Source organism: Piliocolobus tephrosceles, chromosome 13 (genome assembly GCF_002776525.5).
Source record: "Piliocolobus tephrosceles isolate RC106 chromosome 13, ASM277652v3, whole genome shotgun sequence".
Taxonomy (NCBI): Eukaryota; Metazoa; Chordata; class Mammalia; order Primates; family Cercopithecidae; genus Piliocolobus; species Piliocolobus tephrosceles.
The window spans coordinates 56,800,693-56,822,249 of NC_045446.1; the positions used below are offsets into that span (position 1 = coordinate 56,800,693).

Genomic DNA, 21,557 nt, shown 5'->3' on the forward strand with positions numbered 1-21,557 from the left:
TCCCTTGAGAATAATGGTTCAGTACTTTCTAATTCAGTGTTCATGGTGACTTTATAAAACATAACTACTACAGATAATGAGAATAGACTGTACATATATATATATATGCAGTCAACTCTTAGTATTTGTGGAGGATTGGTTCCAGAACCTCCCTTGGATACAGAAATCCTCTGACGCTCAAGTCCCTAATATGCAGTATTTGGATATAACCTGTGCATACCTTCTCATATACTTTTAAGTCATCTCTAGATTACCTAATACATCTAGATACCCAATACAGTATAAACACTATCTAATACCTGAATTGTTTAGGGAAAAATGACAGGGAAAAATGTCTGTACAGGTTTAGTCCAGACACAATTTCCCCCCTCAATATTTTCAACCTGTAGATAGTTGAGTCCATAGATGTGGAACCCACATATACAGACAGCCAACTGCATGTCTAAACAAGTTTCACTTGTTTTTGAACTTTTGGAGTATCATAATGTATATGTTTTCTGAGACCAGCTTTTTTCATTCAACACTATTAACATTCACCTATGTTGTTATAGCTGCAGGACAACTTGTATGTCCTTGTTTTAGATGTGTCTCCTGTAAACAGCATACTATTGGGGTTTGCTTTAATATTCAATTTTTCCTCAGACAGAGGTGTGAACATCACTCCCATGGTCCTCCCAGGGACACCCATTAAAATTCCTCAGAATTTTAATATTCAATTTTTCCTCTTGTACATTTATTGTAATTACTGATGTATTTGGACTTGTTTTGCCATCTTGTTTTATCCACCTTTTCTATGCTTACTTCTCAAATTTAAAATTTTGTTTCTTGCCTATTATCCCACCATTTCTCATCACTATTCATTTAGGGATTATATATACTTCTAGCAATTAACCTTGGAATTTTATCATGCATACTTAAAAAGACCAAGTTGATATTAACTGGCTACTCCCAAAAATGTAAGAACACTGAAACATTTTGACTCGATTAACCTTCTTCCCACCATGCGCTCTACTTTTAACCTCAGTTTGTCCTATCATCACCATTTTGCCGATAAGATCTGTTTACACTTCCCTACCTGTAAGAAAGTATCTATCATTACTATCCACACTTTATGACTCCCATAACTTGTATTTCCTAAGGTACATATCTCAGAACCGAATTCCAGGCTGGGGTTCATATTGCTTATTACTTTCAAACTATTCAGCTTTAGGTATCATAGCATCTACCACTTATCTGTGCTTACTACATACCAGGTGCTATTCTCTACAAGTGGCAATTAACCTGACATTTATTAATTCATGGAATCCTCATAATACCCTAATGGACTATATATGTTTATGATCCATATCTTATGACTCTTATAATAATTTATCTTTCCTAAGGCTACACATACTTCAGAACTAGGATCCAGGCCTTTTTGATTCCCCATTGCCTTCATCCACCGTTTCACTCCAGTATGTAATTTCCTGAGTTCTTGAATAATGACTTGTTTCTTTCTAAGACACACAGTGGCGAGGTAGAACTCCAGGATACCAGAGGAAACGGATGTCTGAAGTTACACAGGCAAGTACTCTAGCCTACAAGGCCTCTGGGAAATGCCATCTAGTCTTTGCTCAAATTGAGCCACTGGCAGACCTCAATATAACTGAAGGCTGTACCCTCAAGTTACAGATAGCATCTAAGAATTTTCTGAAGTTTTGGGGAAACCTCTTTAATCTTTAACCCACAGATCTTAATTCTGCCTCCTTGAACTAAAGTGGCAAACAGCTTCATCTTACTATTAATGTATTTTAAGATAGTGACTACACACTCTACTCTTTTAGTTTAGATTAAGCATCCAATTTTCTCAGCTATTTTTTCTCCATGGATTCTTATTTTCATTTCCTATAGAAATCACATGAATCCTCAAGAAAAGGTACAGTTTTGCCAATGGACACCTTTCCATATTGAAAACCAAAAGAACAGTTTGGTAAAACAGTAACATGCCTAACACATAACCAACTTCTTTACCTACAATATTCACTTTCTGGTTTCTGTGTGATCTAAAACATTTTCCTCCCTTCCACCTGGCAATAAACTCACATAAGATGAAATTAATTCACAAAAGGTAGGCTATGTTTATTAGAGTCACACACAGTTGACTGTTTCAGTGTGACTCAAGACCACAAAAAACCCATTTCTCCTTCACTTCTGAGTCCTGGGTTTAAGACCTATACCAGCAGGCGTACTGCTTGGGGTCCATTCACAGGTTTACAAGTTTTTCATTGAGGGCAATCTGTGACTGTGTGAGGTTGGCCAGGTAGGTCACCATCAGCAGGTCCTGGAAGACAAAGAATACACAATGAGTGGGGGGTTGGGTGGAAAGGGAGCAAAAAGGCTGGCTTTGGCCGGCTCTATGGTGGGCACTAGGTATGAGGACAGTTGTGGATAAATGACAGCTGGGAGAGACTGAATAAAAGTCAAAAAGGCAGAAGACAGAAAAGAAATGCTTGAGAAGACTTTCTTATCTCTACTGAGACACTTACAGTCTAGACATGAAACCCATGGATGGAATATACGGGGTCTGTGAACTCAGATGGGGAACACAAGTAATTGCATTTTCCTTAACCTCTGAATTTCAGTGTTTCTTTCTATCACAAATTTAGACAGTAAGTCACAGTAGTATCAGCAGTAAATGAGACAATGTAATCATGGGAGAAGGAAGAAGTCTCCAAACATGCATACCACACCTCTTCCTTCCTCACAACCTGGACTTCCATGGGGCTATAGGTGAAGCCCTGTCTCTATCCTACTCCAGGCCACCTCACCCAACTCTTCACATTTGAGTGTATGTGCTGAGGTGGGGGAAGAAACCAGGCAAGCAGGGGCTCAGGAAGGGCACTCACATTGATGTTGCTGTTGAGCATGGTCTCGAAGTCATCGGGAACTATTTTGGGTACTTGGTTAACCAGGCTCATCAGGAAGCGGCCCACAGTATTGTCAGCTGACACCTTTCCAGACTGAGCACCAAAACAAAGACTCAATGAGGCAGTTAAGTATAACCACTGGGCCCTACCATTTCATCAGCACGGGCCTCAGTGATCCCAGGATGGAGAACTATGTCCTCCCCCTTTGTTTTTTCTTTCCCCTCTCACCAGTACATCCTCTGCATATTGCAACACTGTGCTCAGGGCATCCTGGATGCGAGCTGATGCCCCTCCTACTTGCTGCAAGTCACTTGAGAGTCCAATCACTCTGTTGGGGCTAAAGCAGGTCTTCATGATCAGGTCAACTGTGGAAGTTGGGTGGCAGTGGCAGTGGTGGGCAGTAAGAGAGAGAATTCAGTCATCCCACCAGGAAAGAGATGGCCTTAAAGTCCTGCTAACTCTGTTTCCCACCTCCCCTTAGATAGTCTGCTCAATCACACTCCCTGCTGTGCCCTTATCAGCCTTTTTCCTCCTAACAGAGCTCAACTCCTTTTATCTGGTATGCTCATCACCGGTTTTGATCTCATGTGAATGGTCATGTGGCCTCTGGTGCTGATAATTTCCCACCTTTAACAGTTTCTCAAATAATTCCTTAAATCCCATTTATACAAGAGATGACTGTAACTTCTAGTCTTCACAAACCTTAGATCAACAGTCCCTTTTTAAACCACCCAAGGTTTTAAACCACCCAAGGCCTCCATCCTTATTGCAGAACAGCAGCCCCCTTCCCTGAAAACGCCTATGCCCTCTCAAGAGAGTACGGAAAGGTTACTCACCTCCGATGCGTTCAGTGTCATAGTATGCGTATTTCACTGTCAGAGGTGTGAACATCACTCCCATGGTCCTCCCAGGGACACCCATTAAAGTACTGAGGAAGGAGAAGCCAAGGTAAACAGATGGCCTTGGGAGAGGGTTTCCATGTCTATTCTGGGCTGAGAATGCAGATACAGCAGGAATATGGCTCCCAAAGTTCTAAGATAGGAAGGGTGGGACCAAATGAACCCCAGAGGTCTCATGGGAGCAAAAGTTACTTTCTCCCCTTAGCTTGTCCCACATACCAAATCTTTGATCTGTAAGAGGGGACTCAACCTTTGCACTTGGCCTGGTCCCTTTAGAGGATTACTCCACACACGGTACAGTGTCAGTGATGAGAGGACAGGACTCAATTACCCCATGGAGTTGGCTGTCTATATAGCTGCCCACCATGGAAAAGAGACAGAGACAAGTCTTTTCTGGGACCAAGCCCTTCATCAGCATTGAAAAAGGAAACCAACTCCTGCTTACCCAATCATATTGGGTGCTATAAGTAATCTCACTAAAGGTATTGTTTTTACTATGTCAATTATATACCTGGATCTATACTTTACTATGTCAACTCTCTTTATCTATCTATCTATCTATCTATCTATCTATCTATCTATCTATCCATCCACCCACCCACCCATCCACCCATCCAGCTGGATTTTATACACACACACACACACACACACACACACACACACATATATATATACTGGATCTTGAGGAGTCTGAAATACTTGGGAAGGCTAAGAAGTCAGGCAATGGCTAGTGCTTAGTGGTGGTATGCCAACTGGCTCATAAAGACTTGGCACCCACCATCTTTGTCTTACTGTGTAAGAGTTAACTGGCTTTGTCAGTGTCAGACACAGAACCAGCACAAAATCAACAGCCTAACAGATGCACTAACAGCTGCCTTCCCTCTGACTTTCCAACTCCCACAGCTGCTTCCAACTCCCACAGCTGCTTCCTCAGCATGCCACCAGGGCCTTTCCCAACATCCCCCTTAAGTGGCATTTTAACCACCTGCAAGCTCAACATGTTCACTGTAATGTCACTGTCATTAAAACTGCACTCAATCCTGGGTTAATTAATGTGTTCAAAATAAGGACAGTCATCCTTTAATATGTACTACCCTGAGTACAGCGCTGAGTTCTAGAGACGATGACAAACTAATGGGTAATTCAGAAAAGTAATGAATGTGGTGAAGGATCATGACAAGAATACCGCATGATGACTGGCTGTAGGAACTATGGAGTTAGGTTCTCCAAAAGATGACTTGATAGCTTGCTCAAATACCATGTGATGACTGGCTGTAGGAACTATGGATAATTAGGTTCTACAAAAGATGACTTGACAGCTTGCTCAAATACTTAAAAGGGCAATGAGTAGGAACTGGAGTACAACTAGGATCAGCGGTAGAAATCATAGGAACAGATTCTGTTTCAGAGTGAAACCGTTTGAATAACTGTTGAGAGAGAGGAACACAGCAAGTTACACATGGAAGGAATGAACCTTGCTTGGGGTGGGGGAGGGATGGCATCTAGGCATGGTTTTATGCCCTTGTAGCCCAAGACTGTGGTCACCTGACATAGGCTTTGATGTTCATGCGGCCATTCTGGAGACTTGTGTCCACAGTGAGATGGATGGGGTTGGGGGCCTCTCGGCTGTAGTACTCATGGATTAGCACAGAGTGCTCTGTGATGTCATGGCCTGTAGCATACCTGTGAAATGGAACACAGTTGCAGACTCATGTCTATATGTGACATCAACATCAAACGCAACAGTGGCATGGGTGTCTTTAGGGTACCCAATACCTCTATGGTAGGGATACCTAGTGATACCAAATGCCAAGAACAATATACACATTGAAAACTATGTCAAACAAAATCAAAGGCTGACTTAGTGCTGCTGAAAAATTCCAAGTCTCTTACAAGGTAATTCAAAATATCCTGGCCCCACAGGATCAGAACCACCAGCAAAACCCACTGAATTCACAGTTCCCACAGGTAACACACTTTCCTTTTTTGTTTTTTAGAGACTGGGTCTCACTCTGTCACTCAGTCTGGAGTGCAGTGGCGTGGCATGATTATAGTTCACTGCAGCTTCAAATTCCTGGCCTCAAGTGATTCTCCAGCCTCAGCCTCCTAAGTAGCTAGGACTATAGGTGTGTGTCATCATGCCTGGCTAAGTTTTTAAAACATGTATTTGTAGAGTCAGGGTCTCATTATTTTGCTCAGGCTGATCTTGAACTACTGGGCTCAAGTGATCCTCTTGCCTCAGCCTCCCAGCTGGGATTACAGGCATTGAGCCACTGCTCGCAGTCAGGAATACACTTGCAATACTCTTCTCTCCAAAAGGAAGAGGATAAGATCCAGTCCAGTAGCAAAAGACACTGGCAATCACAGAGAGATTTTCCATTAGCCCCAACCCCCACCTCCCCAACTTACCAGCCCAGGATGAGCTCATTTGGAGAAACCTTTTTATGTAGTTCATACATGTTCTTAGCAAATTCCATGTCAACAGCCACCTAACAGGGAAGGCAGGAAAGCAAGCTAAGAAGCCAGAAGTCCAAAGAAAAATTGGTTAAAAAGGACAAGAGGCCACCCCCAATAAACAGAAGCAGCCCAGGAAGTACGTACAAATGGGAAGAGGCTCCTTGGCTACAGGAGCTCTAGTTATGAGTGTGGGAGGGGCTGTGAGGGGAGCCTAGCAAATGAACAGCTAAAAACTGCAGAGGGACAGCTTGGATTCCTACTCACTTCATCTTCTGACTCGTTGTGTGGCACTGAAAAGCAATTGGTGACCTCCACTGAGTGCTTGTCCACAGTTCCTGTGAAAGAGAGAATCGTTCATGTGTTACACAATCCTAGGGCTCCCAACAACCTCCAACTACTTTTGAAATGCTTTTGATGATCTCTTCAATGTCAATGAACACCTAACTGAACTCATTAGCTCCAAGTTTAGTCCGGTGCATCAATGGGACCAGAATTCTCCAGGAACTGAAACTCTGGTGTGATCACCAGCTTATCCCTCTAATCATCACCAAATAGGGTATATTCTTCCTTTATAAGGTCTCCTTTTGCCTGTTACTCTCCACTACTAGCCTATTCCAGACCTTCACTCTATGGCCTTTGTTTTTCAGCCTCTAGACTTTCTCCCTGTAATATAACCTGCAGAGGTACCTGGAAGATTTTAATGGCCACATAGACTGCTAACACAGCGGCCACGTTTCAGACACTGAGATATCGGGAGCTTCATCTGTATCTCCCTTTAGCCATCTGGTCCCATGGTCAGTCTTAATCTTATCATCATCCAGAAATCTATCTGCGAACCTTAGATGTCAGTCTTTTACCACAAACTTTTGTTCTAGTTCTGATACCTTTATTCTCATTATATATATATATATATATATATATTTTTTTTTTTTTTTCCTGAGACGAACTCTTGCTGTCGCCCAGGCTGGAGTGCAGTAGTGCAATCTCGTCTCACTGCAACCTCTGCCTCCTGGGTTCAAGTGATTCTCCTGCCTCAGCTTCCCAAGTAGCTGGGACTACAGGTGTGCGCTACCACGCCCAGCTAATTTTTGTATTTTTAGTAGAGATGGGGTTTCACCATGTTGGCCAGGCTGGTCTTGAACTCCTGACCTCAAGTGATCTGCCCGCCTCAGCCTCCCAAAGTGCTGGGATTACAGGCGTGAGCCACTGCGACCAGGCTGTATTTCTTTCTTTTTTAAATTTTTTATTACCACTACATTTGTTTCTTGACCTAAGACCACTAGGTTGAGTTTTCCATTCTCTTCTCATCTATCGGAACCTCCCAAGGGGTTGAAACCTATTCAAGGGTTTCCCTCTCCACCAGAAATTACAGTGTTGTCTTTATCTACCAGTGTTTGTCTAATTCCAACTCACTATAGTTTCTGCTACTTTCAATGAAACTATGTCCCTAAACAAAATGTGCACATATCTTTTATCTTATTTGACCTCTCATCAGCATTGAACAGACTTGACCACTTACTTTCCATCTTAACTTTCCTTCCAGTTTTCTTCCTACCTTTCTAATCTTCCTTGTTGGCTACTTCTTCCTGACTTTTTAGGTTTTTAGGGTTTTGTCTTTGTTCTCTTGTCTTTTTAGTCAATGTTCCTTTTCTAGGCCAGGCCCTGATGTGGAAATGTTTTTGGTGAATAAAGTTTACATGCCAACTTTTTTTATGGCTGCTTTCTTGCTATAAAGGCAGAATTAAGTAGTTGTGATAGAGACTGCACACAAAGCCTAAAATATTTACTGTCTGGACCTTTACAGAAAGTTTGCCAATCCCTGCTTTACGTGATCTCATCCAATTTCATGGGTTCAATTACCTTCTATATTCCAATGACATAATTCCTAACCTGACATACTTGCCCACATCTCTTTTGCACTCCAGACCTTTATATTCTATTTTCTACTTGACAACTCCACCAGAATGCTCACTGGGCATCTCAAAACGAATACAACCTATACTGAAGTCAACTCCTACCTTCCCTTTCTTCTTCGACACTTAACCAGAGATGTAGAAGTCATCCTTGATATTTTCTTCTAATCCCTTATTTCTGATCACACCAAGTCATATCAACTCTATTTCCTATCTCTCAACTCACTCACTACAGAGTGATTTTTAATTCCTATTCAGTGTTAGCCGAAATGCTCAGGAGCTTCCCCAGAGAGCTTCAAATGAGGTTAGAGTTCCATTTTGTCTTCTCAGGGATCCAGGTAATTCCCTTCGCAGAACTTTACACTTGTAATTATTTAATACTTCTTATGGCTCTGCCCTCTGCTAGCTTCATTTCCTGCTCTACCTCCTGTCAGCTACATTCCTGTAATACTGAATGTTTCAGATAGTGGATTTACCACTTTTTTATACTTCTTGTAGTTGCTTTAATGCCCAGCTCAAACGTCATCTTTGTGAACTTTTCCCCAACCTTCTGAAACAGTTAAGTCTTCTGTATTTCCATGCCACCATTCTATTAGAACATTTATTATATTACATTCTAATTATTTGCATTTAAGAGTATATTTCTATCTTGAATTTTAACGTTACAGGAGAGTTCACTTTATTACACTTTGAATTCTAAATTCCTAACTGTTTTATGGTACAAAAAAAGCACCAATGACTTCATTTAGACAAATGAAATGTTTTGTGAATATCTAAGGAAATAAGTTCATAGCAAGCAGAATCTATTCTTTATTCTTCTGTAAGTACTGCCTCCATAACACCTATAGCACTGTACCATGATTCCAGTCTGGAAGAGGATCTGAGGATGTAGATTAGATTATACCTGGTCTGATTGGATCACTGGAATATTTGGGGCACTAAAGCATAAATCATGGGTAACGAATTGTTTCATTAAATAGCTCTAGCAAGCTTGGAAAATTAGGAAGTGCAGCCAAAAAAGTATGTATCTGCTGAGTGCCAGGTCAGTGATGCAAAAATAATTTATTACAGAAGCTCAGAGTAGGGCACAGTTACAGAACACCATCATGCTGTGTAAGGTTAAGAATGGAGTGAGGGTCCGGGTATGGGATGGAGTGGCACTTAATGTTGTTGCTGGGAACCTGGAAGATAGGTAAAGCTTAAACAAACGAAGGACAGCAGGGAAAACAATTGTGGCAAACAAAACGCAAAAGCTTGGTCTGAGAAAAGACAAGCAATGTTCAGAAGATATGAATTTAAGTTTCTGTAAATGCTATACTGTCAAAGATAAAGGAGAGAGAATGTGTGTCGGTAAGCATTGGGGTGGTCCAGGCCTGATGTACCTAATGTGTGCTAGCATAGTCCGAAGTTTTTAATTCAGCTCTCACAAAGACTAAGTCTAAAGTAGTTCCTGACAGAACAGATTTTAGACAATTTGCTCCAAGTCACATGGCAAATGTTTTGTGAAGTCTGCTTACAAATCTTGTCTGCTTTGCAATATACGATTGTCTTCTATGGTGTAAGAACGAGTACATGTTCAAGAGTATGAAAGAGAAAGGATGCTTGTAAATAAAGTGGATTCACAAAGCTATTTAAAATCTGGCACTAAGATGGAATGGATATTCCAAGGTTAAGGGCAGAAATATAAACAGATAATACAACTGTTTTTCGTCCAAATGGAAAATGGGGGAACGGGATTTCTCACATTAGGTACTAACATTAGAGGACACCGAGGGACAGAGAATGATCAGGCTCAGACCTTTAGGACAGAAGAATACTATAAAATCCCAAGTGGGTTCCAGCCAAATCGGTTTACTTGTTGGGAGGAATGTCTTTTTACAAACGTCCCCACTCCTTTGCCAACTGGTTAGAAAACTCTGTCAATACCTGGAAAACAATGACACTTAGTCAGTGGATAAGGGAGAAATATGTGGTCACTGGGATAGGGAGTCAAAGGTTCCTGACTTCCCACTCGGCGTGCGAACTCATCTCTGGCAGATGGGGCTCATCATACTTGCCGTAAACTGCTGTCGGGAACATTAAAAAATGTAAACCACCGGCATAAAATACTCAGTAAATGACACAACTACTCCTTGTGTATTTTGTCGCTCAAAGTGACAGCAATCCGGCAGGAGAAGAGAGGAGAGGTGCAAGTGCTTGAGAAGTAAGTCATAGCAGAAGACAGGATGGAGATATAGATCAAGAGGTCATGGGGATGGGAGGAAAGGACGGTAGGACGCCAGGAATTAAAGAATTAATGAGACAGGGGAGTGAGATAAATGAGAAGTGGGAGAAAGAAAAGAATGTTAATTTCTCTGACCACTCACCCAACAGGGTCCCGATAACTCGGGCAGCACCCTCATTGCGTCTCTCGTAGCTGTCCACAATGGAGGCCAAAATGACTGGGTGTAGCCTGACCACGCGGCCGCCGGGGAAGGGCCCTGGGAGAGCAGGACCAGGCAGAGCGGGCGCTGGGGTCTGCGCTGGAGCTTGCGCCGAGGCCGGGGTCTGGCCAGGAGCGGCAGTTGTAGCCGCTGCTGCCGCAGGGTCTGAGGATGCGGCTGGAACCGCAGCGGGAACCTGAGCCGCAGCCGGTGCTGGCGTTGGCGCTGGGACTGAGACTGAGGCCGATGCTGGTGCCGCCACCGGGGCTGCGGCTGGCGTGGCCGGAGGAGCACTTGCTGATAACACCGGTGTCGCCATCTTGTCGAGAAAGGAGGCAGGAGCGGAAATGACAGCGTTCATGAATATCAGGAGCTTGATAGGCTGAATAAACACCACGTGAGCTAGAGCTTTTTGCTTATTGGTTACTGGTGATACTTGCCGGAGAACTGAAATGGTCCCGCTGTTGGTCATTTCTTCCGGAATTTGTGCTCTCTGCTTTTGGCCCGAGGAGCACTGAGGAAGCCCTGGGCTTAAGTAGTTCCGGATAAACTTGGGAGGGCGTTCGAAGAGAAACACTTTGTGCAGCTGCCGCCAGGTGGAACCAGAAAGCAGCGCGAAGGTTGAAATTCGCGTTTTAGACTTAAATGAGATAATGGATGTCAGAGTGCCTTTAAAAAGGATTTTAAGGCTGGGCGTGGCTCACGCCTGTAATCTCAGCACTTTGGGAGATGGAGGAGGAAGGATCGTTTGAGCCCAGGAGCTCGAGGCTGCAATGAGCGAGAAGGAGAACTTAGCTGGATTTCTCCTGCTGCTTTGAGAATAGTCTGGAGGATGGGGAGAGGTGAGGAGAGGGAGGTGAGAGAGGGAAAAGCAGGGAGACCTGCTGGGAGGCCACTAGGTAATCTAAATGAGAGATGATGGTCGCTGGGATCAGGCTGGTAGCAGTAGAAGTTCTGAGAAGTGGGAAGATTATGGATATATTTTGAAGGTAGTTTCAATAGGGTTTCCTGAGAAATTGTATATGAGATGTGAAAGAAAGGAGTCATGGAGGACTGCAATTTTTTTTTGTACTGAGCGATTTTGTACTGAGCGATGAAGTCACTATCAATTGAGATAGCAAAAGCTGTAGCTAGAGCAGGTTTGGGGGAAAATATCCTGATTTCATTTCTGGATGTGTCACCTTTGAGATGTCCATTAGACAGTCAAGTGGAGTTGTATAAGTTGTGTAAACCAGTCTGTACTTTAGGAGAGGATTATATGAGGTACTGCCTTGTAAAGCTCTCAGCACATGCCTGATATACGGTAGTTTTTAAGTCATAGCTATTATCACTGTGTGATGGAGGGAGCTCTGACTGTAACCTACTGTGTAACTTGGGGCAATCTACAAGTTTTTTTCTGAGCCTCAATTTCCTTCTTGGTATAATGGGGATGATAACATCTGCCTGTAAAGACAAAACAAAAAACAAAACAAAACAAAACAAACAAACAAAAAACCCAAAACCATTGACTCCCTTAATTAGGTCAAGTCCTAGTGTCCAGCTGGCAAATGGATGGGTGAGGTTGAACTTCTTATCCCTGATTCTATGCCCAAAAGCTGATTTATCCTTGGAGAAATCGTCCATTCTTAGAATTCACATGATCCTGCTCCCCTGTAAATGCTCTGCGTAGACATGCATTCTTTCTTTTAGTTCCCCAAAACACAGGTGAACAGCCAATCAGAAGAAGATTGAAAAGTAACTCTTGGATTTGATGACCTGGAGTTTTAGCAACCCTAGTAGAGCAACGTCAGTGGCACTGAGGGTGGGGTGGGCACAGAAACTAGAAATCTGGTGTGAGAGAATGGCCAGTCTGAGCTGAAAGCAACAAGTGCCAGCTTTTCTTTCAGCAAGTTGTCTGGGAAGGAAAGGAGACATTTAAGGAAATAGCCAGGGAAACAGCAGGATTGAGAGGCAGACAATTTAGGATGGAAGCGTTTCAAGTATATTTTAGACTGAGGATAAGGATATAGAGGAGAAAGAAATATTAAATATACAAGTGTGAAAAAATATCTAATGAAACAGGGCAAAAGGTGGATCCACATTGAGAAGCCTAGATGGTCTTGCACAGGCTGAGGGGCACGCTAGAGAGACTGCCCTGGGCCTGGCCTCCCTTCTGGGTGCTTAGTAGGGGTGTGCCTGAGTCAAGGACAGTCCATCTCGTGGGAAAAAGGCCAGAGGACAGAACCCAGTTGAAGAAGTATTGCTGCCTCTAACTGACCATGCACACCTTTGAGACATCCTATCTATGTGTTGATCTGGGTTGGTGTGGACACTTTGCCTTCAAGAACTTTGCCTTTATATCTCTCAGGCCTCTGAGCCCAAGCTAAGCCATCATATCCCCAGTGACCTGCACGTCAGGCCATCCAGATGGCCTGAAGCAACTGAAGATCCACAAAAGTGAAAATAGCCTTAACTGATATTCCACCATTGTGATTTGTCTCTGCCCCACCCTAACTGATCAATGTACTTTGTAATCTCCCCCACCCTTAAGAAGTTTCTTTAAAGTTTTCCCCACCCTTGAGAATGTACTTTGTGAGATCCACTCCCTGCCCCCAAAACATTGCTCTTAACCCCACCGCCTATCCCAAAACCTATAAGAACTAATGATAATCCACCACCCTTTGCTGACTCTCTTTTCGGACTCAGCCCACCTGCACCCAGGTGAAATAAACAGCCATGTTGCTCACACAAAGCCTGTGTGGTGGTCTCTTCACACGGACACATGAAACAAAACCGATGTCTTAAAGACCTTTCTCTCTGGGAGGAAAGAGAAGGGGATGGTTGAAGAAGCAGAGACAAATTGAGTTGGGGAGAGGAGGGAAGTTGCAGAACCTCCTGCAAATAACGTTTTTCTCAGGTAAGTTGAGGCAAGGTGATCTTGCCGCAAATGGCAGTGCAAGGGCAGGGATAAGCCTTGGGGGAATGGACAGTGTTTGGAGGAGGGTCTGAGAGTGAGCTATTGAAGGCATTGATCAATTATGGGAGCACCCACTGAGCCTGGAGAGCTCGAGAATCTGGCCCGCTCTTGTGATTTTTCTCCAGCAACATAGCCCAGGAGCAGGAGAGTACAGATGGTTGGTGTGGTCTTTCTGGGAGGCTGACTGGCGAGGATGAGAGTGCGTATATCCCAAATGCTGGCTTTTCAGTGGCTGGCTGAGAGATCTCTGGGGCCTGGGTTCATCAGGAAAAGGGCAGAGGTATGGGAAGAGAGAAAATAGACTGTCCCCATGTAGATGGGCAATGTATTGTACGAGTGTATTAGGGTTCTACAGAAAAACAGAACAGGATATATATAGAAAGAGATTTATTATAAGGAATTGGCTTTTGTAATTATGGAAGAAGTCTCAAGATCTGCAGTGAGCAATCTGGAGACCCAGGAGAGCCAGTGGTATAAGTTCCAGACTGAAAGCTGACAGGCTTGAGACCCCAAGAAGAGCTGATGTTGCCATTCAAATCAAAAGGCTGGAAAAGACCTGTGTCCTAGTTTGAAGCAGTTAGGCAAGAGGAGGTCTCTGTTATTCACAGGAGTGTCAGCCTTTTTGTTCTATTCAGGTTCTGAACTGATTGGATGAACCCACTCTTAGGGAAGGCAATCGCTTTACCCAGTCTACTCATTCAAATGTGAATCTCATCTCCAAATACCCTCACAATCCCAGAATAATGTTTGACTAAATGTCTGGGCACCCCGTGGCCCAGTCAAATTGACCCATAGGATTAACCATCACATGTGGGTTCCTGGCTGTCCTGGCAACATGATTGGCAGTCCTGCCTGAAAAGACCAGGGCCGTATGTGCCAGGGCCATATTAAAGTTAGGACCTGTAGTTTGATATATCCATCCCACCTCCTCGGTGACCATCTGGCATGAAAGGAGCTCAACTACAGCTTAAACTGTGGGGGGACCACCAGGGGGAGCCCACACTACCACAACTCTGCAGCAAGTGTCAATTGGGACTTACTAAGGCTTCCCTCGGGGTGGAGCTGGCCCATGCCCTGTGATGCTGCCACCCCATCCTTCTGCAGATGGCCTGGCGTGGGCAGGCTTGTGGGCTGCCTTCCACAGTTTCTCTCTGCCAATGTCAGCTGTTTACAGGAAGCTGAGCAACTTACTTAGGCTTTGTGAGTCTCATTCCTTTTCTATGTGGACTTTAGCACAATTAAGGCCCCTCTGCCTGGAGGCTCTTTCAGACTGGGGTGGTAAGGAACGCTGCCACACAGCTTGAAAGCAATAGCGTCGCAGACCTCAAACTTCAGACCTGCTTTCTGCATGGTATATGTTATCAAGGGAACCTGGCCCCACCAACTAGTTGGCCACCCTGTCCGACACACCTTTTGAGGGAGCCAACCTGACCAGGTGAGTCACATGTAGCATCTGTCTGTCTCCAGGGCTCCCAAGGGCCAGGATCCCCAAGACCACTGTCATTCTGGCTGACTTGGCATGAGATTCCCTTCTCTCAGCTCTCTGATTTCTGACTTCCACATCTTCATTTCTACACCCACCTCTAGCCTTTCCTCCTTTTCCCTTGTTTTGGTAGTCAGTGCTGCTTCTTTCTCTGGCTTGCTAACCTTAGTCCATCCCTAACTCCTTCCCCTTCAGGTTCCTTCCATTCTAACAGCAGCAGGCCTGGCCAACCTTCTTGATGTTATGCCAAGGTGGGGTGGAAAACAATGTGAGTTACTGGTGTTAGCTGCCCTTCTTGCCTGAGCTACTTTAGAGGCTGGACCCAGTTTGGCTCAAGAACCACAACCACATGGTGGGTGCTGATAGTGTGGCCCCAGCTCCTTCTGTGCCTGTCGCATGGGTCATACCATCCACTTTTTCTGGCCTAGAGCTTGATCATCGAGAGGCTTGCTTGGTGAGGGAGCCAAGGAGACTCACCTCCATGGGACTGGATGGGCCCAACCTCTCATTCCTGGAAGCTGGTGTGTTGCTCTCAGAGAGTGGGATAGTACCTTCCAGGTATATACTAACCTCATTTATCAGTAGAGATTCTTTTGACACTTGATATCCCCCAGATGGAGGGAACTTAATGCTCCTTTGTTTTTTTCCTACCATAGGTGCACACAATTGTAACAATCATACACCTTGGTTCACGATATGCTCACTTTTTGGGTCCACTCATGAACCTCTTTGTTTTCATTCATTCACTCTTTTAAAATGATATGATGAACATATATTACTAACTAAACTAAGAACTATAACCCTTGTTCATTTAAAAAATAATGAACAGAACCTACTACCCAAACCAAGAACTAGAACACTAGCAACAGCGTACATTCAGTGGTAAGCTAGTAAATGTTTAACAACCAGCCTCTTGGTTCCAGTATTCGCCAATTTCCATGGTTAAATACTCCCACCATAGCTGATTTCAAGCTACCAGTGGTTTAACAATGGATTCTCAAAAGTCCTAAAAATTTAACAATTGGGTTTTGAGACAATATGAGTTATAACCACCAATATTTCACTGCCTTACTGCCCCACCCTTAGAAATAAGTACTCACTTGAATTTTGTATCTATCATTTGCATAAAGTGATAGTTTTATTTCAAATATATATGTATGACTAAACAATACATTGTTGAATTTTGCTAGTTTTTGAGCTCAATAAAAAGCATATCATACTGAAAGTAGTAATCTTTTGAACTTACTGATGTGTATTCATGTTGTTGCATAGAACTGCAGCTCATTCTTCATTTTCATTGATGTATAATAGTATTTTGTATAAGTATACCAAAATTTATTTTCTATTTTATTGTTGGTGGACATGTGGCTTGCTTAAATTTGTTGATATTATGAAAATTGGTGCTTTAAACATAAAACATGCCTTTTATGTATGTGTTCTTGGGCACCTGGGAGTTAGTGGTATGGGCTGAATTTTGTCTCCTCAAAATTCTGTGTTGAGTTCTAACCCTCAATATGACTATATCTGAGATAGGGTCTTAGGAGGTAATTAAGGTTAAATGAGGTTGTTAAGAGTGGGGCCCTAATCCAATAAGCCTGTGGCCTTATGCAAAGAGTCTCTGTGTCTCATGTGAGGACACAATGAGAAGGTGTCCATGTGCAAGGCAGGAACAGAGCCCTCACCGAACCTGACCATGCTGTTACCTGCTGTCAGACTTCCAACTTCCAGAACTGTGGGAAAGTAAACTTCTGTTGTTTAAACCACCCAGTCAGTGATATTTTGTGTCTCATTTCAATGTGTGGGTCTGAACAGACTAAGACAGCTGGGTGGTAAGATATGTGAATATTCATACTTACAAGATAATGCAAACTTGTTTTCCAAAGAGGCTGTTCCAATTTACATGTTTTTCTAACAGTATATAAAAGTTCCCATTGATGAATAAACTGTCTTGTTTTAGTTTTTCCCTCAACTGGGAAAAATGGATGGATAGTTAATGGTATCTATTTGTGTGTTTAATTTCTGTTTTCCTGATTACTAATTAGGTTGAAATCTCTTCGTATGTTTAGTGGCCATATATATTTGAATCCTATTAAAAAAATCTCTCTATGCTTTACTATTAGGTTGTTTTCTACTAGGTTCTATAGGTTGTTTTCTATTTATTATTTATTTTTGAGAGGGAATTCTTTATTTTTTTTTAAAAGGACTTCAGTACATATTTTTATACTAATCCCTTATCAGTCATAAATGTTACAAATATATCCTCTAACTTTTCAGCTTTTCCTTTCACATTCCTTAAGGTGTCTTTTGAAGAACAGATCTTAATTTTAATGTAGTTAAATTTATCAATACTTTATCTTATGGCTAGGACTTTTTTGAGTCTGGTTTAAGAAATTCTTCCTATTTGAATATCAGAGACAGGCATTTTGTCTATGTATTTTTGATGTTTTTTAAAGTTTTAATCCTTCGATCTATGTGGGATTTTTAAATTCTGTTTTTTGGATTGTCTTTCTTTTCCCTATTCATCTACTGTGCCATTAAAAGAGAAATACAATTGTTCACCACATAGTGATGTTTAGGTCAATGATGGACCACATATAGACAGTGGTCCCATAAGATTATACTGGAGCTGAAAAATTCCTATTTCCCAGTGGTGTTGTAGTCATGGTAACATCGTGATGCAATACATTACTCACATGTTCGTGGTGATGCTGGTGTAAACAAATGTACTGTGCTGTGAGTTGCATAAAAGCATAGCACATCCAGTTAGGTATAGTACATAATACTTGATAATAATAATAAACAACTATGTTTCTAGTTTATGTATTTACTCTACTATACTTTTTATCATTATTTTTTACAGAATATGCCTTTTACTTATATATAATAAATTTAACTGTAAAACAGCCTCAGGCAGGTCCTTCAGGAGGTGTTCCAGAAGATGGGATTGTTATCCAAGGAGATGACAGCTCCATGCACGTTACTGCCCTGAGGACCTTCCAGAGGGACAGAATGTGGAGGTGGAAGGCAGTGATATTAAGGATCCTAACCCTGAGTAGGCCTAGGTTAATGTGTTTGTGTCTTAAACCAAAAAGTTTAAAAAGTTAAAAAAAGAAATTAGAAATTTAAAAATAGAAAAGAGCTTATCGAATAAGGAGATAAAGAAAATATTTTTGTATAGTTGTACATCATGTGTTTTAAGCTAGGTGTTTTTATGAAAGAGTCAAAAAGTTAAAAAAATTATTAAAAAGTTTATAAAGTAAAAAAGTTACAGTAAGCTAAAACCTAATTTATTATTGAAGAAACAAAAATAGTGTGGCCTAAGTGACCAGTGTTTATAAAGTCTACAGTAGCATATAGTAATGTCCCAGGCCTTTACAATCACTCACCACTCACTCACTGACTCACCCAGAGCAACTTCTAGTCCTGCAAGCTTCATTCATGGTAAGTGCCCTATACATTTGCACCATTTTAAAAAACTTTTATACCATGTTTTTATTGTACCTTTTCTATGTTTAGGTACACAAATACCATTGTGTTATAATTGCCTACAGTATTCAGTACAGTAACATGCCGTACAGGTTTGTAGCATGGCAGCAATAGGCTATATGCCATAAAGTCTAGGTGTGTGGTAGGCTATACCATCTAGGTTTGCGAAAGTACTCTATGATGTTCACACATCAACAAAATTATCTAACAACCAATATCTCAGAATGTATTGCCATCTCTAGTTTTAGAATTAGTTTTGAAACCCGGTAGAGCAGGTCCAATATTATGTTATCTTAATTACTTTAGTTTTAGAATATATCCAGGTCAGCCTCTCCCTTTTGTCTGCCATCTTTTTCTTCAAGTGTTTTGGTTAGGCCAGGCGCGGTGGCTCACGCCTGTAATCCCAGCACTTTCGGAGGCCAAGGGGGGGTGGATCACGAGGTCAGGAGATAGAGACCATCCTGGCTAACACAGTGAAACCCTGTCTCTACTAAAAATACAAAAAATTAGCTGGGCGTGGTGGCAGGCGCCTGTAGTCCCAGCTACTCAGGAGGCTGAGGCAGGAGAATGGCCTGAACCCGGGAGGAGGAGCTTGTGGTGAGCTGAGATCGTGCCACTGCACTCCAGCCTGGATGACAGAGTGAGATTCTGTCTCAAAAAAAAAAAAAAAGTCTTGGTTATTCTTGACCCTTTGCTCTTTCCTGTATATTTTAGGATAGGTTTGTGAAACCTGATGGATTAGATTGCATTGACGCTAAAGACTTACTGAGCTGAACTGATATTTTTGTGATACTCAGTTTTCTATTCATAAACAAAAGCTATAATTCATCTTTCTTTATCTTTTTATTAATAACTTCCAATTTAATGTGTTTTTTTTCAGATAATATATCTATACAATACCTATTTTTAAAAATTAATTGAGTCTTACTTTATAGCCAAGTGTGTTATCAAGTGGTCCAGGTGTAACTTAGCAGAATGTTTATCATTTAAATTTAGGACACAGAACTCTATAAGTCTGTTATGTAAAGCTTGCTAATTCTGATCTTTAGCCTATATATAATTGATCTTTTTTATTTGTTTGACCTAGCAACAATTGAGAGAGGAAGGTTAGTATCTTCTCAATGTAATGATGGAGTTGTTAGTTTCTCTCTGTAACTTTGTCAATTTGTTTTTTTTAACCACATATTGAGTACTTTGAATCTAATTAGGTTATTATATGCGTAGAATTGTTAAAATTTTCTAGTGAATTGGACCTTTACCATTACATATTGATTGTCTTCAACCCTAATGATGCTTTTGTCTTTTTCTTTTTGGAGAGGGAGTCTTGCTCCATCACCCAGGCTGGAGTGCAGTGGCACGATCTCGGCTCACTGCAACGTCTGCCTCTCGGATTCAAGCTGGGATTACAGGCATGTGCCACCACGCCTGGCAATTTTTTGTCTTTTTAGTAGAGATGGGGTTTCACCGTGTTAGCCAGGATGGTCTCGATCTCCTGACCTCATGATCTGCCCAGCCTCGGCCTCCCAAAATGCTGGGATTACAGGCATGAGCCATTGCTCCCGGCTGATACTTTTAAAGTCTATTTTGCTGAAATTAATATAGCTACATCATAGTCACATGTAGTGGTATGTACCTCTAGACCCAGCTACTCAGAGGCTGAGGTGGAAGGAGGGCTTGAGCCTAGGTGTTTGAGGCTGTAGTGAGCTATGATTGCACCACTGCACTCCAGCCTGGGCAATAGGGTTAGCCTGTCTTGAAAAATAAATAAAAATAGACTGGTTATATTTCAGGACTATACTTTCTTCCTAAAATGTGCATTTCCTCTTTTGTCTGCTTCTAAAGTGGGATAAATGATCTGTTTCTTTGTTTGTTATCCTTGCTGAATTCTACATCTTTTCAGGCAAGGATCACATTGTTTTCATATTTGACCTTCTAGTACCTACCTCATAGTTTATTTATTTAAAAATAAATAAATAAAAAAATATAGCTACACTAGATTCCCCTTGATTAGAATTTCCTTACATATATTTTCCTCATGTTTTTGCTTTCAACCATTCCATATTTTTATGCTTGAGGTGTAACTCTTATAAACACATATAACTAAATATTTAAACTATTTGATCTGTTTCTCTCTTTGCTTTGGCAAGTCTAGTCCATTAGCATTTTCTATGTTCAGTATTTGGACTAATTTCTTACATTTAATTTTTTTTTTTTTTTGAGACAGAGTCTCGATCTGTAGCCCAGGCTGGAGTGTAGTGGCGTGATCTCGGCTCACTGCAAGCTCTGCCTCCCAGGTTCACGCCATTCTCCTGGCTCAGCCTCCCAAGTAGCTGGGACTACAGGTGCCCACCACCACACCCAGCTAATTTTTTGTAGTTTTAATAGACATGGGGTTTCACCGTGTTAGCCAGGATGGTCTCGATCTCCTGACCTCGTGATCTGCCCGTCTCGGCCTCCCAAAGTGCTAGGATTACAGGCGTGAGCCATCGTGCCCAGCCAGAGAAACTCACTCATTTAATTTTTGATTTTTATTTGGTTCACTTTTCTGTGTTCTCTCTTATTTTTTATTTTTGTATTTTTAGTAGAGACATGGTTTCACCATGTTGTCCAGGCTGGTCTTGAACTCCCGACCTCATGTGATCCACCCAACTTGGCCTCCCAAAATGCTGGGATTCCAGATGTGAGCCACTGTGTACAGCCTTTGTGTTGTCTTCATTCCTTATATTTGGCCTTTAAATGGGGTTATTGGTTCATTGCATTTTCTTGTTCTTCCTGTTTACTACTTAGGAAGCACATATTCCGATTTTAGTGTTTTAATTATAGCTCTTGACTGTATCATGTATTTTTTCATATTTGTTAATTGTTTATTTGTCAGAACAAACTATTCATTGCCCACATATTCATGTTTCACAGTTCAGGAACATAGGCTAGTGACAAACTCCCATGGAACACAATCCACAGAAATTCTTTACATTCCAATATCACTTTGCATTCTGAAAGATACCAGCCTTTTTCATCTCTTCAAAATCGTTCG

At 41.9% G+C, this 21,557-nt stretch overlaps 1 protein-coding gene across 1 annotated transcript; it reads right to left on the reverse strand.

The window, feature by feature from the left end:
• Nucleotides 1-2,093: 2,093 nt before the first annotated feature.
• EIF3F (eukaryotic translation initiation factor 3 subunit F) lies at nucleotides 2,094-10,959 on the reverse strand. Its single transcript, XM_023189828.2, has 8 exons — nucleotides 10,542-10,959; nucleotides 6,527-6,597; nucleotides 6,215-6,294; nucleotides 5,351-5,488; nucleotides 3,743-3,834; nucleotides 3,135-3,271; nucleotides 2,886-2,999; nucleotides 2,094-2,320 (listed from the first exon to the last, which is right to left on the reverse strand). The coding sequence occupies exons 1-8, from the start codon at nucleotides 10,957-10,959 to the stop codon at nucleotides 2,243-2,245; spliced, it is 1,128 nt and encodes a 375-aa protein (XP_023045596.1). The 3' UTR covers nucleotides 2,094-2,242.
• Nucleotides 10,960-21,557: the final 10,598 nt, after the last annotated feature.

Excerpts from the sequence above, each read along its gene's own strand:
- EIF3F (XM_023189828.2), bottom strand. The coding sequence starts at position 10,959 with ATGAACGCTGTCATTTCCGCTCCTGCCTCCTTTCTCGACAAGATGGCG. Across the intron at positions 6,598-10,541 it reads AGTTATCGGGACCCTGTTGG|GAACTGTGGACAAGCACTCA; the intron begins GTGAGTGGTCAG and ends TCTCTTTCACAG. Across the intron at positions 3,000-3,134 it reads AATATGCAGAGGATGTACTG|TCTGGAAAGGTGTCAGCTGA; the intron begins GTGAGAGGGGAA and ends TTTGGTGCTCAG.